The 18,233-nt window shown below is 39.5% G+C and overlaps 1 protein-coding gene across 1 annotated transcript in view; it reads right to left on the bottom strand.

Annotated features, from left to right (window-relative positions):
• Positions 1-4,398: 4,398 nt before the first annotated feature.
• UTRN (utrophin) overlaps positions 4,399-18,233 on the bottom strand; it is a 503,387-nt gene continuing 489,552 nt past the window's right edge. The window contains exons 73-76 of the mRNA XM_067542236.1: positions 16,785-16,893; positions 14,922-15,008; positions 8,192-8,214; positions 4,399-6,828 (exon numbers count right to left, since the gene is read on the bottom strand). Of these exons, the coding sequence (XP_067398337.1) occupies positions 6,820-6,828; positions 8,192-8,214; positions 14,922-15,008; positions 16,785-16,893 (228 nt within the window). The 3' untranslated portion in view covers positions 4,399-6,819. The remainder of the gene's footprint in view (positions 6,829-8,191; positions 8,215-14,921; positions 15,009-16,784; positions 16,894-18,233) is intronic.

Genomic DNA, 18,233 nt, shown 5'->3' with positions numbered 1-18,233 from the left:
TCTTTGTCCAAAAAAAGGCCCAAAACCAGAACCACCAACTTCATCACCTGTAGCTTTCAGAAGTCTAGCTGAAGTTTGACTTTCTCCTTTTTAATCCAAAGCACAAACGCTGCTATGCTCCAGCTCCGGCTCATATAAATCAATATTATACCCTGTTTAATATGCATACTGATCTGCTGGTAATGTTTCAGCTTGCAGAGCTTTTGTCAAAATGATTTAAACAGACAAGATATCAGCCGTCCCATCCATAATGGGGTTTTTCATGCTTAAGTTGCCCTAAATGCACATGTATGGGATCAAGGATCTTGCTGCTGGAAAAACTGAATTATTTAGTTGAAAAACGTCAGTGTCTTTCATTGCCTCGATAACCTGTATCCTAGCTCTCTCTAGCCACAATGGGCATGACAGGTAGATAAAATAACTAAACATTTATTTTATATCTCAATGAATAAAAAGTGCCCTGTTACAAGAAGCTTCAGGGTGAATATACACAATTGAAAACAATTACTGTTAAAATCACAGGATTCCACCTCTGTCAATTTACAAACACAGCTGTACAACCCGCCAAGCCTTCCTGCACTCTTCCTCAGGCACAACCCGGGACAAGAAGAGATCCACCATGCCTACAAGGTCAGAAAATTACATTCCAGAGTTGAGCAGCCTCCATAATAGCATCCAATCACATGCCTCCTGATATTTAACTGTGGGAACAGATCGCTTGAGGACACCATCTGAACTCAAATGTCCGGGCAGCACATGAGGAAAGAGGTGATCTCTTAAATGGCCAAGACTCATTAAAATCAGATCCTTGAACTGAACACGTTAACTGAATAGTAATCCAGAGTTTTTCTGCTGTAATATACTGTTGGTAGCCAATACCACCAGACTGACAGAGGCTCCCGGGATGCCCCATACAGAACACATTCCAGTAAACCAATATGGAGGTCTCAAAGGCAAGTCATGGTGTTTGCAAGAAGGTCTGTTCTAGGCTGAGGAAAGCAGATACAACTATCCTGGGAAGGATCTGGAAGATGTCAAGCAGGTACCCCCTGAGACAACAAAGGGCTCGTGAATCCAGCAGAGGCCAGAGCAGGTTCATGGTGCGTCTGTCCGTCCATACCGAGGGCTGTGCGCTGAGCCAAGTGGCCTGCTAGGCTAGGCTGAGAGCTTGATAACAAGACTCTTGCCTGCCAGTTCTTGATCCGTAACCCCTTTAGGATCCCGACCAGGGGGCAAGGCTAACTCAGGGAGAACAGGCATTTAAAAAGCCAGCTCCTAAGCAAGCAGAGGAGCGACAAACAGGGAAGTGTTACGAGGGAGTTTGGAGAGGGAGTGAGAGAACCAGATACATTAACAAACATTCTCTAAATTTAGGCCACTGAATAACCCTCAGCACTTCAAAAAACAAACAAACAAAAGAACAAAACCCTGCAAGAGTAAAAACAATGCAGGCAGAAGTCCAGCAGCAGAATGGGGGCTCTCCCATTTATCACACTGAATGCAGCATGTAGGATTACCTGCCTTGTGGGCAGGTGACTTGTGTGCATTCAGTACTGACAGCTCCTGGCCCTCACAGAATGGCTGAACTGGAGGAGCTAAGAGAGACAGAGGTACATAGGGGAGACTTACAGGAACACAACAGAACAGTCCCACCCCCGGTCTGACAGCCTCTGTGCTGGTGAGGAAGATGAAAATCTCAGAAAAGGAGATCAAGCTGGAGCGATCCCAGAGTTGGGATGCTCCTTCCAGATGACGTCATGGTATCTTCTCATACTAAAGATACCACGCTTGAAGAGGGAACCCAAGTTACTAGGAGGAGCAAAGTCATAGTGGTGGGGGATTCAATTACTAGAAATACAAATGCTTGATGTCTTAATACTAACATGGGTGAACTAGAATGTTTGGCATATGAGGATATTGCTATAATAGGTATCACAGAAACTTATTGAAATGCAGATAATCAATGGGACATGGTAATACCAGAGTTCAAATATATAGAAATGACAGAGTAGGTTGTGCTGGTGGTGGAGTGGCACTAATAATGAATCAAACTGTACCACAGAATCTCTATGGATAGAAATTCTATGCTTGAACAATGAGTGTAGCAACAGGAATATACTACCAACCACCAGACCAGGGGGATGATGGTGATTGTGAAATGCTCAGGGAGATTAGATTCTGCACAAAGGCAGAAAACACTGGTTTGGAGCCAGAGGCCACATCGCGCCCAAGTATATGCAGAGTAAGGCACAGTGCCAATCTCTCAGATTTTATTTCTAGAAAAAGACTTGAGTTTGTATCCAATATGTTGCTGGAAACAAGGGAGGAAGTAGGTGAAGATTCCTCTTGGGACCACAGCAGCTTTGAGTGAGAGAAGAGAGCAGTATTTTCTGGAAGAAAAGGTAAAGTCTTCCTGGTCAGATTCAGCCACCAGGAACGGCACATTAATCCACTCCAGCATATCAGGGAAAGTGTGGGTTTGACCACTGACACCCCTTATCTACTAGAAGTCATGACAAATCTTAGAGATTGAGACTGCTTCATGGAGACTTTTGCCCCCACAGTTAATCTTCTCTCCCTCTTTAGGGAAAGTGGATGCGCTGGTTTTGGCTATCTCAGCTCCAGAACTGCTTCAGCCACTACCTTGCTTTGCTGTGGAAAGGGGATTTCATGGTGAAAGCCAAAACGGACTCCACAGGTAAAGCGCTAGTGCAAGAGGCACAGCTAGGGTGATTTTAATTTGTTTCTTGGTAAGAAGTTCCAGATGCAAGATAAAATGCTTGCCAGAGGCAGCCTCTGATGTCCCCTTCCAGACTGGGGGTAAGAGTAGGGCAGGAATCAAAACTGGGAAAACAACAGGAGGGAGCCCTAGAAAACAGGAAAATCATGGATGGCAATTAGTGAGAATGACTGAGGAGGAATCCAGTGTCTGTGCTGTTACAGACTGAGCTTCAGAATTGTGTGTTAGTACTGGGTTGTGGACACTCACCCTTGATCGAGCTCTAACACCCTTTTGCCTCTTACAAAATGAAATTTTATTTTGCTTGAACAATTAGTTATCCTAGGTCAGATCCGCAGCTGCTATAACTTGGGTTAGCTCGGCTGACTTCAAAGAAGCTAGACCAATCTACACCAGCTGAGGATCTGGCCCTGTTATTCCCAGATGAATGTCACTAAGGAACTAGTGAACTTCCTACAATCAAGAGGTGATCATCGATGGTCACAGTGTTGGGAAGGAGGGATGGAAGGTTTCTACCCACTGGGAAATGGTGACAGAACCACTCCTTCAGGCCAGGAGCCAGCATAGAGAAGCCAGGCAACACTGGGCACTGTTGTGTGTAAAAACTGGCTTGGGACCCAGAGTGACTCCCAAGAGGGGAGCAAAGGAACAGCGTAAGAGAAGCTAGGTTGAGAACATGAAGTGAGCCCACCTGTAGTACATGTTCCTGAGCTCAGCAGGAGATTGTAGTGTAGCCTAGCAAAGGGATCCTTTTGCTGAAGGCAGTGGAAAAAAGACAGGGCTCTTGCTGGAAGGGCTATGGAGAAAGAGGCACTAAGGGGCTATGTAGGAAATACATTAAAAAGGGTCTGATTTTCACAGGTGTTAAGTGCATCTGAAAAATCATGTCCTAGACGACTGCTCTACATCTTTCCTATTCCCCTTCCACTCTACAAACATGCAAGCACACATTTTAAAAGTCTGTGCTCAATTGTGTTTCTTCCTTTCAAATTTTCTAGTTTAATACATATTCTTAAATGGTCTGAAGAACAAATGGCTGGCATTGTAAAGTTTCACATTAAATATAGCAATTTTAAAGCAGATCAATTCCTATTTCAAACTTTTCCAACAATCAAACTTTTTATTGACTATTGAATCATTTGAATGCTTTGCAAATAAGTCAATTTTCCCCACAGCTTGTTTTTTATAAACAAAATTTATATACGTAGCAACAACCAACCTTATTAGGAAACTATAGCAAACTGTTCAAAATGTTTTAAGAGTGTCATATCTCCTAGGAACTGGTTAATATGACCTTATTGTAACATATTTAAAACCAGAAAATAATGAGATACCATCACTTACAAAATATATGTTGTTTGATAGAATACACAAGGCTGTATACAAACTGAGGGACTGAATTCAAATGGAGCTGGGAGATTAATTTGCAAGTCCAATGTTCAACATGGTATTCACATTGTTATTTATAATACACTCAGCACACTTTTATTTTTTGTTTAAAGCAAGCAGTTAATCGCTTGGTTGTTTAAATATAAAATCTGTCATACAGCAGAGAAGGATTACATAGTATGTGTGTAATCACAGGAAAAAAACTGCAGAAGAATATGCACAGATTTATTTTTTATTTTCCCCCATGTTATTTTGATAAATGTACTTTGAAACATGAAATGCTATCCCAGAGGAATAGTTTTTAAAATGTGGTTTACTTCTGAGCAGAGGAATATCAAAACAAACTTCTGTTAAAAATTCATTTTACTCCAAATGAAACATATAGCAGGTAAGAAGAGAGAAACGTGATCATTCTGTACCACAAAACTCAAAAGAATGCCATACCTTTTCTCAGTGTTACTGCAATATATTCTTTTTATTTATTACTGTCTCAGAGGAAGAATGTTACAATGTAGTGTTTTAAGGAGCTTTTACTTGGCAGCAGAGTAGAGGACATAGCTTGCATACAAAACACAGGCAAAAAAACAATTTTATACATAAGTTTTCACAATCAGAACAAAAAAGCCACCAAATTGACTACTGAGACCTTTTCAATTCAGGGAAATTTTTAAAGGATTTCTTGCTTTGATATGATGTGGCCTGATAAAAGCAAAATAGCTTGCAGAGAACAGAGCATAAAGCTATTTCCAATACTACTCATGAAGATGGTTCTGAGGTAGAAAGGCAGTCATGGCTTTTCCTCTTCTGTAAAACTTTTTTCCTTCTCAAAATAACTCTACTACAAATATAGTTTTTCCTAGATGAAGAATTCATATAATAGCCAGTCTATCCCCTTCCCACCTTGACAATTCCCCCACACCCCCATCCAAAAATAATAATACATAGCATTTATATAGCACTTTTAATCTTCAAAGCACTTTACAGACATTAACTAATTAAGCCTCACAACACCTCTGAGAAGTAGGCAAGTATTATCATCCCCTTTTTATAGATAGGGAAACTGAGGCAGAATGGTTCAATTACTTGCCCACGGCTTCAGACTAAATCTGCATCAGTCAGGATTAGAATTTGGGCAATCCCATGCTCAGTCCATGCCTTAAGCATTCAATCGTGAGTGAAAATTATGAATGTAAGACATTCTGGGAGGCACCACGACACGGAAGATCATCAGATATTAACAAATCCCGATGTTTTACCTGCATGCCCTCTAGAATTAATATCCACAGAATTACCAATTTTGTAGGTTAATCGAGATTATTCAGAGGTTTTTCTTCAACAACATTATTTTAGGATACAATTTTGTTTCTTCACATTATATCTGAAAATTGGTTATTGCATGCAATTTACCAATCAGATGTATGTTCTGAAATTAAAGCCCGTGTTCATGCAACACTGTAAACTCAACAGTGAAGGCAAAAGAACCCATCACCTGCTTGCTAATTTGAATATTTTTATCATAAAGCAGTGACACAACCTTCCCACAATTATCCCTACCTTAAGCACATAAATAAATCAACAAATGAGCTTTTCAAAATAAAGAGCAAGACTGAATGAAAACATTCAGCTGCCCTGAACTGGTTTAAAGAAAATGTTCCAGCACTGACATTATTGGAAAGGGCTTCTTAATTGAATAAACATTTCCAAAAGGAATATAAAAAATGTGTGTGTGTTCAGATCTTACGTGTAAAATCCCTGGTGATTTCTCTTTACTTTGCAAATTGGAGAATCAAGGCTTTAAAAAATGTTTGGCACAACTTGGAGCGAGAAAGCTTTGTCTCTGAGGGAAATAAAATCACATTTAGTTAAAGAGATCTTACTAAAAACAACTTAAAATATTTTAGGTCCTCATGTAGCTATCTCCTGATTTCTCAGTTGAAATAAAGCTTGAAAACAAAAACAAAACAAAAAAAACCTATTAGACACACAAAATCTGTTAGAAATGTCATTATGGTGCATAGCACTTATTTTTTAGTAGTTTTAAAAGAGGGTATACAATTGTGAAATGGAACTTAGCCTGCACACGTTGGCAATAAGAGATTTTTTGTTAAATAATAATTGTGCAAATTATGTGAACTTGTTATTTTGCCAATCTTGGAAACAACTAAAGGAGCTTCAGAACTCTATCTGGTTAGATAGTTGACACGAGTATAAATAACCTGTACAGAACAGCAAGTGTGTCAGAAGTTAAATGAAGGTTTTTACAGTGTAAATGCAAAGAACTGAAAGGAATGTATAAATGTAACATTTTGCTCCACACTCTATGCAGTTCTCTTTACCGTTATTAAAAAGAATGTATATAAAGCCCCCGCCCCCTTTCCCAATGCTATATATTTATACAAATCAATGACAACAAATGTATAATCATTTCCAAATACTCCACTATTCATTAATTTACAGTTGCATAGAAAGGGAAGAAGGAAAAAAAACAAACATTCTATTATAAAAACACAACTTCCTCATCTTTGGGTATTCAGTGTTTTACTGTTTCAAGTAGAACACACAATCAGAGCTGAACAGCATGTTCCAAGGTCCCATGCAGTCTTCTGACTAAGCACAACTTGTGATTGGCATTTGTAGAAAAGGGCCATACTGCAGGTCAGGAAGTGTTGGGGGCCTTCCAAATGAATACTTTACATTGCCTGTAGTGATGAGAAAAACCATCAGTACTAGGTACATAAACTGTCCTCTATGTGGTGCCCTGAACATACATGACAGAGTGCAAATATGAAATTTTGAGATAATTTAAAATAAACGAGATAATAAAAATTCCAATTTTTAGGTTTACAGGTGCTGGATTCAGCAAAACACGTAAACTTTTGCATAACTATAAGAACATGCTAAAAATAAGCCTTTTAAAAGTGCTTTGTGCTAAGCACTTTAATAATTCTAGCAATTTAGCATTTAAGTTCTTGCTGAATCTGGTCCAAAGAAAATTTGTGGGCTTACTGGGTATTACAACCATGGATGATAATGCTTAGCATTTATCCTTTAGCCTTACCCAAGCCTCATAGTGAGTCAGTGGCAGAGCTGGAAATAATACACAGATTCTAGCTTCATGATCAGTCCACTATGCTGGGATACTTGCTTACATGCTCTGGAGCCTGTATTGAGAGAGTAGCACCCTTTCTCCAATAGGTGCGGAAATTGTGGAATGACAGATTTAGCAGTCTCTGGCCATCTGCTTACCATACTGTATCTCTTACAAAAACAAAGGTTTTGGAACTTTCATCAGAGAACTCACGGGGCAAATTTAAGTCCTCAGAAAGCCTGTTTCAAAGATCTTCTCTGGAAAACAAAGCAAGTTAAACTAAGGGAAAATATTAAAGGGACTGCAGCCCAAAGTTATTTAGTCATTGACTGTGAGTTTCAATTTAATTTATTCCACTTCAGAAATGATGATGATTTGGGAGAGCAACCCCACTCTAATTTTTTAAAGGCAATTTTAACTCATAGGTCAAGTGATTGCCCTTGGAGTGTTAGGTCCAAATCTTCAAAGTGTGCTTGCAGAGAAATGGCTGAATCTAAGAATTGCAAGTTGTGGAGCAATTCAACTTTTGAGATTAAAAAGTACAGAGACTTTTTTTTTTTGTGTGCTTATAAGAGTTACTTAATAATGAAAACAGTGAGCTGACATTACAAGGCCATGAAAATTAGACTATTTCTGTTGTTGATAGATATATGGCATTACTTTCTCATAAATATATATATATATATTTACAGCATACGCTATTTTTGTTACTGCAATTTACAACAGGAATTACTGTAGTTTTATTAGCAAACATTCCATCCAAGCAAAAAGTGACACCTATTTTTGAATGATCTTTTTTGACTTACTGCTACAAAAATTCAGTAGTATTTAAACATCAAACTAGTTTGCTTTGTTTTTGTCGACTGGATGTGTATATCCGAAAGCCAGGAATTCATTACAAAATCCAGAGGAACTTTTCTGCCTGCATTACATTAACAGTACTAAAAGACTTTATTATGCAACATGTAGCATACCTGTGGTCTGCCAGTGAGACTTGCTGTAAATACAAAAAAAGAAAAAAGAAATTAAAATGCAAAAGTACAGAATAGTGCAAGAGTTAAATATTATTGTCTTAAGAGAATTTTTGCAACAGAAGGAGGGGAAATTTCCTATGTAAACTACATAAAATGTAAAAAAGGTGAATGGTGCTTTGAGGGCCAAAGCATAATTTTCTTAGCATCATAATTACTCTAATTTATCATACCATTATAAACAATGAGCATCTGGTTTGCTGACAGTTAACACTTTGTACCTTATGCACCTGTACAATACTTCGATTGCTGCAGTACAGTAGTGTCTGAGCTATAAATGTGAGTTATTCTAGAGCAATCTGGATTTCAGTTAAGAGTAATAACACAATATTCATAGTATTTTTATTAACACGCACAAAAAAGCTAGGCTATTTCCATACACAAAGGAATACAGTCCCTGCCCTGAAGAGTTTACATTCTCACAAGACAAAGAAATGAAAGCAGGGGAATGGGATAGAATATAAAAGCAAAATGATCAGAGTGATTCTGGAAATACATCATTACAGATTGGTTTTTACTTTGAATTAACTTATCAAAACACCCCTCCCTCTTCCTATTCTCCTTCTCTTATTGCCTGTGATATGCACATTAGCTTTCTGAATTTTGCATAATGTGTTAATTGGGGGGGAAGAGGGGGTGGGAAGAGAATGAAATCAGTTGCATTCTTGCTTTCGTATTTTGGTTGAAGTTATAGAGGGGAAGTTTTCCAAAGCCAGGTTTCCCAAATTGAGCACTCATTTCCCTCATTTGCCTGTCTGTGATCTTAGCTTGAGAGCTTCTGGGGGGCAGGGACTGTGTCTTCTTAACTGTGTGGGTAGCACATAATGAGTGCAACCATAACAACAGCAGCTACTAATGACCACCCCTTAGGAATCAAAGATTATATGGCTTGTACACTAACTTCTTTGGGGCTATGCTAAAGGACCAGGCCCCAGTAATGCTCTCCCCGTTAGTTTCACAATATTTTTTTCTGATTGATTTTCTTTGGATACATTTAACAGAAGAGGCCAATGCAGTATTTAGCAATATTTACAAAGTATATTAACAAAGGTCAGTGAAAGAGACACAACAACCTAGGAGCAAGAGTAAAGGTCAGTTTGTGGGAGGGAAATAAGCACAGAAATAAACACACAGGAGTCTGGGAAATATCCTTGGCAAACATGTAGTGAGCTACTTTACAGGAAGCTTTTTTAGCAATTGCCTGAGAACAAACAGCTAAAATGAAATGGGGGGAAAAAAGTCTCAATCAGTAATGTTTTCACAAAAGAACTATTTAGCTGCACATTTATAAGCTTACAGGTCACAGGTTAATAAGTCACTGTCATTAAAACCTCTAGCCACCGCTTTGTCTGTAACAAATTGGAACAGATTGTATGCACCAACTTCCTCCCTCTGGTACATGTTAATAAACTCCAGTGTTAAGAGAGAGGCTGTGACTAAACTGCATTCTTTTCAGTCTCTATGTATTTATCTATTTTAAAGACATCTGTCTATCACAGTAGTACATACAGGTCTGTGCTCCTGTGTAACACATCAGTGTACTTAGTACACAGCACATGATTCGTAACGAAGTGGGCATTTCACAAAACTAGGATAGCTAATAAAAACATAATGCTCTCCCGAGAGGGAGGATGATCCAGTGGCTATGGCACTAGCCTAGGACTTGGGAGACCTAGGTTCAGTGCCTAAGTAGCCAATGGAATCCACAAATCCTGAGATAGGTTCCTAGGCTCCTTTTATAATGCATGGAGAGAGACAGGTACCTAAGAGCCACAAAAGTCAGCCAGCTGAGCAGGGAACCACCTAAGCCAGCCAACAGCAGATGCGAAGGAGAGGGGTGGGCCTTTAATCTGCTCCTCTCATGAGTCTAGGCACCTAAATCTGGGCTGGAGGGAGGCACCTATCTTTGCTTGTGATTCACAGCCAAGCGCCCTCTTCTGCAGTCAGGTACTTAAGCCACTTCTCTCAAGAACAATGGCGGCTCACACCTAACCCCACACAAAATAGCCACAGGGAGGTAAGGAGGAGGCTGCCTCCCTTATAACCTTCAGCTCAATGCTTTGGGCAGTCACCCAAAGCACGGGAGACTCCAGTTCAATTTTCCTATCTGCCTGATGAAAGGATTTGAACTTGTGTTTCCCCTTCTCAAGCGCCAAGAGTGAGACAGCAGTGCACCTGCCCATCAATGGAAACGTCGGGGGCTTTAACTGTGGAAATTTAGGCACTGTGAGATTTTAGGTGTCTCCCAGGTTAGGTAGCAGCTTAGCGGGGAGGTTTTGAGCACCTCAAAAGTGTATAGACTTTCCACTTAGGCACCAAAAATGGGAGTTAGGCCCCTAAATCTTGTGGATCTAGGCCTAAGTGCCCCAACTCTCAATGAAGTTACAGGGAAGTGGTGGCACTGAACAACTTGCAGGAGATGCTCATCACCTCATAGGAGCAGACTTGCTGGCAGTTACTGCAGGAGATATTTAATACCCACACTACTGAAAAGATGGGATTGTTGAAGCATCTAGTACAATGTAAGCCCACATAAGTCCACAGTCCACATAAGCAATATATATTCAACTTTGTAAAACAAAAGACTTCCAGCTGTGCTAGTGACACGCTATTATAAGGCTCTCATTAATTATAGTAGCTTGGGATCTGCTTTAGTCTGGAGGAACTCAATTCTTGTTTGCTGCAATAAATCCTCCAGCAGTGGTCACGGTCTATGTACCTTTATGAAATGGTTATTAAAGAAGTATGTTACCTGACATTCTATTTGTTATAAAAAGCCCTCTAATGTGAGCTCTAATGATATGAAACCTGATCCAAGAGACAAAAGAAAAGAAAATGCTGGTAGAATACACAACAGAACATCTCCTCACCCTCCAAAAAAACAAACAAACCAAACAATAAAACCCCCAGATATTTTATCTGCTTTCAGCAGCAGAGAGCCTCCCTTTCCCAGAAGGAATTCTTATTTTTCATAGTTAATTTTTCCCCTTCACAGCTAGTCTGGAGGGAAAAAAATGTCAAAGGTCTAAAGCATCTTATCTGCTGAGGATAATGGGCCCTTATCACGGTCCCATGGAGCAGTTAGTGTAATTAAAACACACAAAGCTTTCTCAACAGATTATATTTTGACTCTAAGATTTCACTACAGAAGAAGAAACACATCTCTTCTCTGTTCATTATATCCTGATGCTCATTTGGATGCAAGGGAGCAAGGCAAGTATTCCCCCTCTACCTTGGGTCCCTTTTCATCAGAATTAGCAAGGGGAGGGAAGGAAGGCATCAGTCCATAATCAATTGAACTGATATGATTCATAGACAGTTCCACAGCTGTCATCCCAGCAGAACAGCAAATAAGCCATTATACTTCACCCATTGCTGTCATTAGTGGCTGTATGAGACAATGCAACTCATCTGATGTGCACACAGTACTCATACACTTTTATCATAACTCATCATCCAGCATTCATAGCAGAAGACATTCTGGAACACATTCTGAATAATGCACAGTAGATGCTTTTCAGCATTAAATTACCTGTCCTCTTGATCTGTTCCCCACCCTTCCCCCCGCTTAACTAGCAGAAGAAACCAAACAAGCCGTGTTTTGCAAGATATTAATTTATTCAGGATGGATTTTTCACTCTGTGTCAGTTTTTAAAACTGAACATTACTTTACAGTTAGAATAGTCTTAAACCTCCCACTCCTGCTATATATTTGAATCTGCTCCAAACTTTTTGATTACTCAGTATGTAAGAACCACAACGTAACCATTTGCACCACCATTCAGCAAAAGAATTAGCCTTTGGACCTGCAGCTCAAAAACCAAATCTTAGCCTTATGTGGTTTTAAATGAGTGAGATAGAGAACACCTAAAAATAAGGTTTATAAAGCTTTACATACTTATACAGGTAACAAGTTTAATCTAAGCGGGGCTACTCCAGCTTCACGAAAGGGAAAAATAAAAAAGCACAGCTGATTGGGCTGCGATGAAACAGTGCTGAGTCTAAAGCAATATAGCATTCGAACATTTTACCAACAGGAGAATTTTTAAAAGAACTTCAATTTCTCAAAAGAAATTCTATTTGGGCAAATAGCGCTAGTTAGTAAGTAAGATCTTTGCAGTGGTTAGCAAAAATAGCTGACATTACCACGAGTAAACCTCATGAGTTATATTGTGGTGGTGAACAGCAGCCTGCATTGGGGATGAAGGAATCACATCAGCTGAAAGCATTGCAGCTGTCTCTGTGAGGAATACTCTAGTGGTACTAGGGAAGCTCGTATCAGAGAGGGAGCTTTGACACCCTTTGATAGGATGCAGAAGCCCTTTTGCAGGCTCAGCTCCACTCCCCAATGTAGAAAGGGCATGGGATCATGGTCCACACCTTCACCCCCACTAGCCTACTTTAGGGAGTTTAGAATTGCTGTGAGCAGTAGATTCTTCCACTCCTTCTGATCAGGGAAAGCACAGACTGGGCCCTGGTCTACACTTACCTGGAGACTCGGTGGCAGTCGACAGGAGTTACGCAAACTACGCAGGGTAGCTTGCGTAACTCCCGTTGCCTGCTGTGCTTCCCTTCTGTGCGCCGTCTTCACTGCACTGCGCCGACAGGAACTGTTCCGCTCAATGCAGCGCTACGCTACTTGAGGGGGTGGTTTTACTCAGTCGACTTCCTGATCGATTGAGCGGGTCTACACTGACCGCTCAATCGATCCAGAAAGATCAATCTGGAGGCGGCGACTTTGCCGCCGTCAGTATAGACATACCCTCAGATTATGGCAGTACTCTTGAACTGCAATGCAAGGGAGCCAAAGGACTTTCCATTCCCCATGGACCTGAGTAGGTCCAACCATGATTTAACCCCATACTGCTTTCACCATTGTATTACAGGCCTTCACAGAAGCAAAATAAAAAACACGGGAGGAGGGGATACTTTTCGTTGTGTTTTCCATTAACTGCAATAAGAAACAGACAGTCATGTGGCCAAATCTAAGTGGTGTGAGCACCAGTACTGCCTACTGATTTCAGTCTGAGCTCCTGGAACATAGCACCTCTTAGAATCAAGCCCTTCATATGCAATGCAGTGGGTTCTGGCCAGTAGTCTAGCACTAACTCAGGACCTCAGAGGACCGTTGAAACAAGATGTGTTTTGCAAGATACTCATTTGCTTTTTCAAAATGTGTAAAATGCATTTTCTCTGATGCAATTCTTCAAAGCCACGTAAAGTGTGTAGGAGAGATAAAGGGAGTGTTTTAATAGAGTTCAGTGGAGTTTGGGAAACAGACTATAACAGTGAGTGAACAGCTGAGTTCTTTGGCGGGGATAAAAGAAACTTTTTTTTTAGTAGCTATCCTTATTACTTTGTGGACATTTCAAATAAAGCTTTAGAAAGACATTATTGAACAACAGACCTTTCGAGCATTAATGGATGTTTTTGGTCTTGCTTAGCTAATATTGAAAAGAGATTTATTATCTTTTATTATAACATACTATAAACGTAAGCTCCCTGCAACAGCCCTCTGCTAGGAAAAACAGCGTACACAAAATGCTGGCAAAACTAAAGGGATTCCATCTTGTGTGAACAAGAATGCATTGGCACTCAATAGGAAGTCAGCAGATACATGTATTAACTGATGTAAAGCACTTGCAGATGTCTGAGGTGCCCCCAGCTGTATTATCTTTTCTAGATAGTCTTCACAGCATTGGAAGAGAGACCATGATTCTCTCCCCAGGTTGGCCCTGTCTCCATGCCTTTCCTTCATGTGAATGCCGTGACCTCCAGGGGGAATAGAGGAAGGCATTCCAAGGAAGGCAACTGAGCTTCACCCCTTCGGTGCTGTAGGGAGAAAAGCCACGCGGAGAGGGTGCTCTCACAGGATGAATTTAAGCGGGTCAAACTGGTCAGGGTCCACTCCATAAAGCAGTGTGTGCTCTGCTCTTCTAGGGAGGAGGCAGTGCCTGGTGTGTGTGTGTGTATGTCTCTCTCTCTCTCTCTCAGTATATTTGATCTATTTCAAGATATTTTAAATTGACACTGGTTATATTTTAACTGCCTGTGAACTAAAGCAGGGAGGAGCTGTATTATTAACATGTTCATTTCTTGTGGGCAAGTACAATGTAATGTTGGTGATTCCAAGAGTTATACCAGTCATTGCCTAGAAAACGTCACAGATTCTACTCCTGCTTTTCCCCTCTCACTAAATTCCAGAGAGATCGAGGACAATCAGAATTCCAGGGGCTAAATTCACTGCTGGTATAAGTGCCATAACTCTACTTACACCAGCAGAGAATCTGGCCGCGTATGTCCATTTCTTCTTCTGCATGCCAATGAAGATCCTGTTTGAAACAATCTGCTTTTCTTAAAGTAGACCACATTAGGGTGAATATTTTTTCTTTTTGAAACACAGGAGGACTACGATTTCATTTGGCTTCATTTTATCACTTGCGATGTATGTCGAACAGTTTGAAAGAAAAGGATTACACAGCCATTGCATCTCGGCAAATATTCTTATCAGAGTTAAGCTTCATTTTTCTTGGTCAATATTCTGCGTATGACTTATTTCCAAATAAGCTTCAGTCTCATATCTATACTACTTTGTGTTATCTTTCCAGAGAATGACAAGGAGAAAGACGCAAGGGGGAGGGTGGAAAGACAGATTTCACTACTTAACACTTACAGCAGCAAGTAGGAAATGTGCTGTTGATTTGTTCCATGACATCTGTTAGATCTGTGCTGGTATCATGAGGTGGGACTAACAAGTCATCTGCAGATATGACAACAAGATGAGCAATGAATTTAATAAGGAAAAAAAAAGACATAACAGAGTCTGAAAGTCATTTCCATCTAACCTACCAGCTAAACGTTCTTTTATATTTAAACTGAAAACCCCTATCAAATATTTGTAATGTAATGTGCAGGAATTGCTCATTGATAGTTGCCAGTCTTGGGAGGGGAGGTGGAAGTTAAATTATCAATTTACAACTGATCTAATTTTTTCTGTTATTAAGGTTTAACCACTGTGCCTGATTTAACCAGAGGGACTTGCCCACATCAAGCAGAATGTAAGAACTTAACTGTTAAAAATAAATAAATTATTCTCTCATCTTGTTAAGCATATTTGGCAGCTGCACATTTGATATTCTGCTCTATTTTCAAACAATTTGTCATGTAATTTCCAAAGCAAACAAATCAGAGATTTAAAAAAAAAAACATTTATCTTCCAGATAGTCTTTGCTCAATATGCACCAGCAATCCCATCAGCACAAACATTTTTCAGGCCATTTTCTAGTTTACTTGTTTCTCAAAGGGTTTTTTAAATTTAGCCAATGAAATGATTAGGGAAATCCGTTTTCTCCACTTTTGGCAGTGTTATTACAAAGCATCGTATAGAAATCTATCAATTCATGAAAACAGCATGACAAAAGTTCCACGTCCTATTTAATTTTTTTATGCCAATACTGAAAGAAATGCCTTATGAAAAACAAAAAACAATGACTTTTTTTTTTAAATTGTTTCCACTGCATCGCAATCAGATTATCTATAGTTTAATGATCTGCACGCAAGGAGTGGTGGTTTCTCCCCTCTTCTTAGCAAAGATTTAATCACTGAGGCCTTGAGTCAGGGGTTTCACCCTATTAAGGACTTTAAGCATGTGCTTAAGTTCAACTGAAATCAATGATAATTTGAATTAAGTGCAGCCCTGTTAGGGATGGATCTAAATATGTGCTTAAGTGTTGTGCTGAATTTAGCCCAGTGTCCTGTAGTAGCCTAATTTCATTACTTTTACAAAATACTATGTAGTACTACATCTATGTAATATTGTAATTAAAATGTACAGTAATTGTTAAAATAAATTAAAGAATGAAGAAATGATCAAACAAAGTTTGATGCATTAGTCTTGCTTTTTTGTGTTTATCTGCAAATGTTTTACCAGCCATTAGTACAAATTACTGAGGTTCCAATAAAGTAAGATTTAAAATATTCATTTAGGGTAAAATTCACCCATGTGCAGAAGGTCTGCACAACTTAAGTCCCACTGAAGTCTTAACAGGTAAAAATCTTTCTTTTTTCATCAGAACGTCACTATAAGAAGAGATTCATTATACCCACAACTGCCTTTAGAACCTGGACATAATACTTCTTTAAAGAGAAAGGGCTTTGTAGCCTAACCACATACTGTGGGATGCATACTGCTGCTGTTGGTTTCTTGAGTCTCATGGGATCTAACTCTTCCCTCAGTGCATGAAGGGATTATGTCAGTAATTCTTCTCAGAAGGGATAGGAGACCAAGTGGTACAGACTGTCATCCATTACTGATAAAAAACCAAGTCCTCTTTCCTCAGATCGCAACACTATATTATTCTTCTCATGGAGCCCAGTTCCGCAAACACTTACTATCAGTTTCAGTGAGCTTTGCACTCAGCAGTGCAAGCTAGAAATTTATAAGGGGACTGATATTGCTACTTCAGACACACATCAGTAAAACTCGATGCAACCATTTGTAAACAAACATGGCACAACATCTGACCAAATTACTAACCTGTCTGATGAAATTGTGAGCTGGTGTCCTGATCAAGTGTGTAGCTGTGAGCAGAATGCTGGGGTGAAGTATAGGGAGAGACTCCATTAACTCTCGAATCCGATTCAGGCTAAAAGAAGTTTAAGAAACAAAGATTCTATCATTATAATAATGCAGAGGTTTATGTAAATTACGTTTACTGAGTATACGTGTGTATGTTGTTCCCTCTTTAATCACTGTCATCCTTTTTTCTTCCTTTTCTCTTCTCATTTTATTTCTTGTTTCCTTTTAATTCGCCCTCACTCATATCTGTTCTAATCTGAATTGACCCTAGGAAGATACAGCTCCTAGGAAAATAAGTTATAAAAAGATTTGACCTTTCAGTGTTGTCATAGTCAGCCTCCAGTTAGCTCCCTCGTGTTAAGGCAGTGTTTGGCTGTGCGTGTGTTCCATTAAGAAATAATCTCCATTACACAAAACAGTCCACTCTTCTTGCCCAAACCCCTTGGTTGTGCCAGGAAGGGAGAATATGCAAGGATCTTACAAAAGGGTTTGGGCATTCCATTAGGCTGTCTTGAAAACCTTAGGAGAGGCCAATTGAACATGTTCAGAAATAAATGTTTAGTCTTGTATAATTTTATAAAATTCGCCCCACACACACCACATCAAGCAAACACTAGTAAGGGTTAACAAGGGTTATGTCCAAACAAAGTTTCTAACTTCTGCTGCTTTCATTATAGCCTGTTCTAAAATGTGTGGAGTGTGTATTTTAAAAATATTTGTGTGTGTATGTGGGGTTTTTTTATACATATGTATAGACTATAGCTGAACTGCTTGGTAACAACAACCATAATGTCGTTACATTTAATATCTTTGTAGAGGGGAAAATACCAAGGAAACCCAAAACAATAGCATTTAACATCAAAAAGGGGAATTACTCAAAAATGAGAAGCTAATTAAATGGAAATTAAAAGAAACAGTCAGAAGACTGAAATGTCTGCAAGTTGCATGGAAACATTTTAAAATCATCATAATAGAGGCTCAAACTAAATATGTACTCCCAAAACCTCCAAAACAAAACAGTAAGAGGACCAAAAAATTGTCACCATGGCTAAACAGCAGGGTAAGAGGCAGAGACAAATAGGCATCCTTTAAAAATTGGAAGTCAAATCCTAGAGTGAGGAAAACAGAAAGGAGCACAATCTCTAGCAAGTCAAGTGTAAAAGTATAATTAGATAGGACAAAAAAAGATGCAAAAATTAACAACAAAAATATTTTTAAGTACTTTAGAAGCAGGAAGCCTGCCAAACAATCCGGGGGGGGGGGGGGGGGGGGGGGGGGGGGGGGAAGAAGTGAGGAGGACACTGGACGATCGAGGTGCTAAAAAAGCACTCAAGGAAGACAAGACCATTGTGGAGAAGTTAAATTAATATTTTGCATCGGTCTTCACCACAGGGGATGTGAGGGAGA

The sequence above is a fragment of the Emydura macquarii genome, unplaced genomic scaffold (assembly GCF_026122565.2).
Source record: "Emydura macquarii macquarii isolate MOO-44397 ecotype Brisbane River unplaced genomic scaffold, CSIRO-AGI_Emac_v2 contig_705, whole genome shotgun sequence".
Lineage (NCBI taxonomy): Eukaryota > Metazoa > Chordata > Testudines > Chelidae > Emydura > Emydura macquarii.
This window is presented reverse-complemented; position numbering and strand designations above follow the sequence as displayed.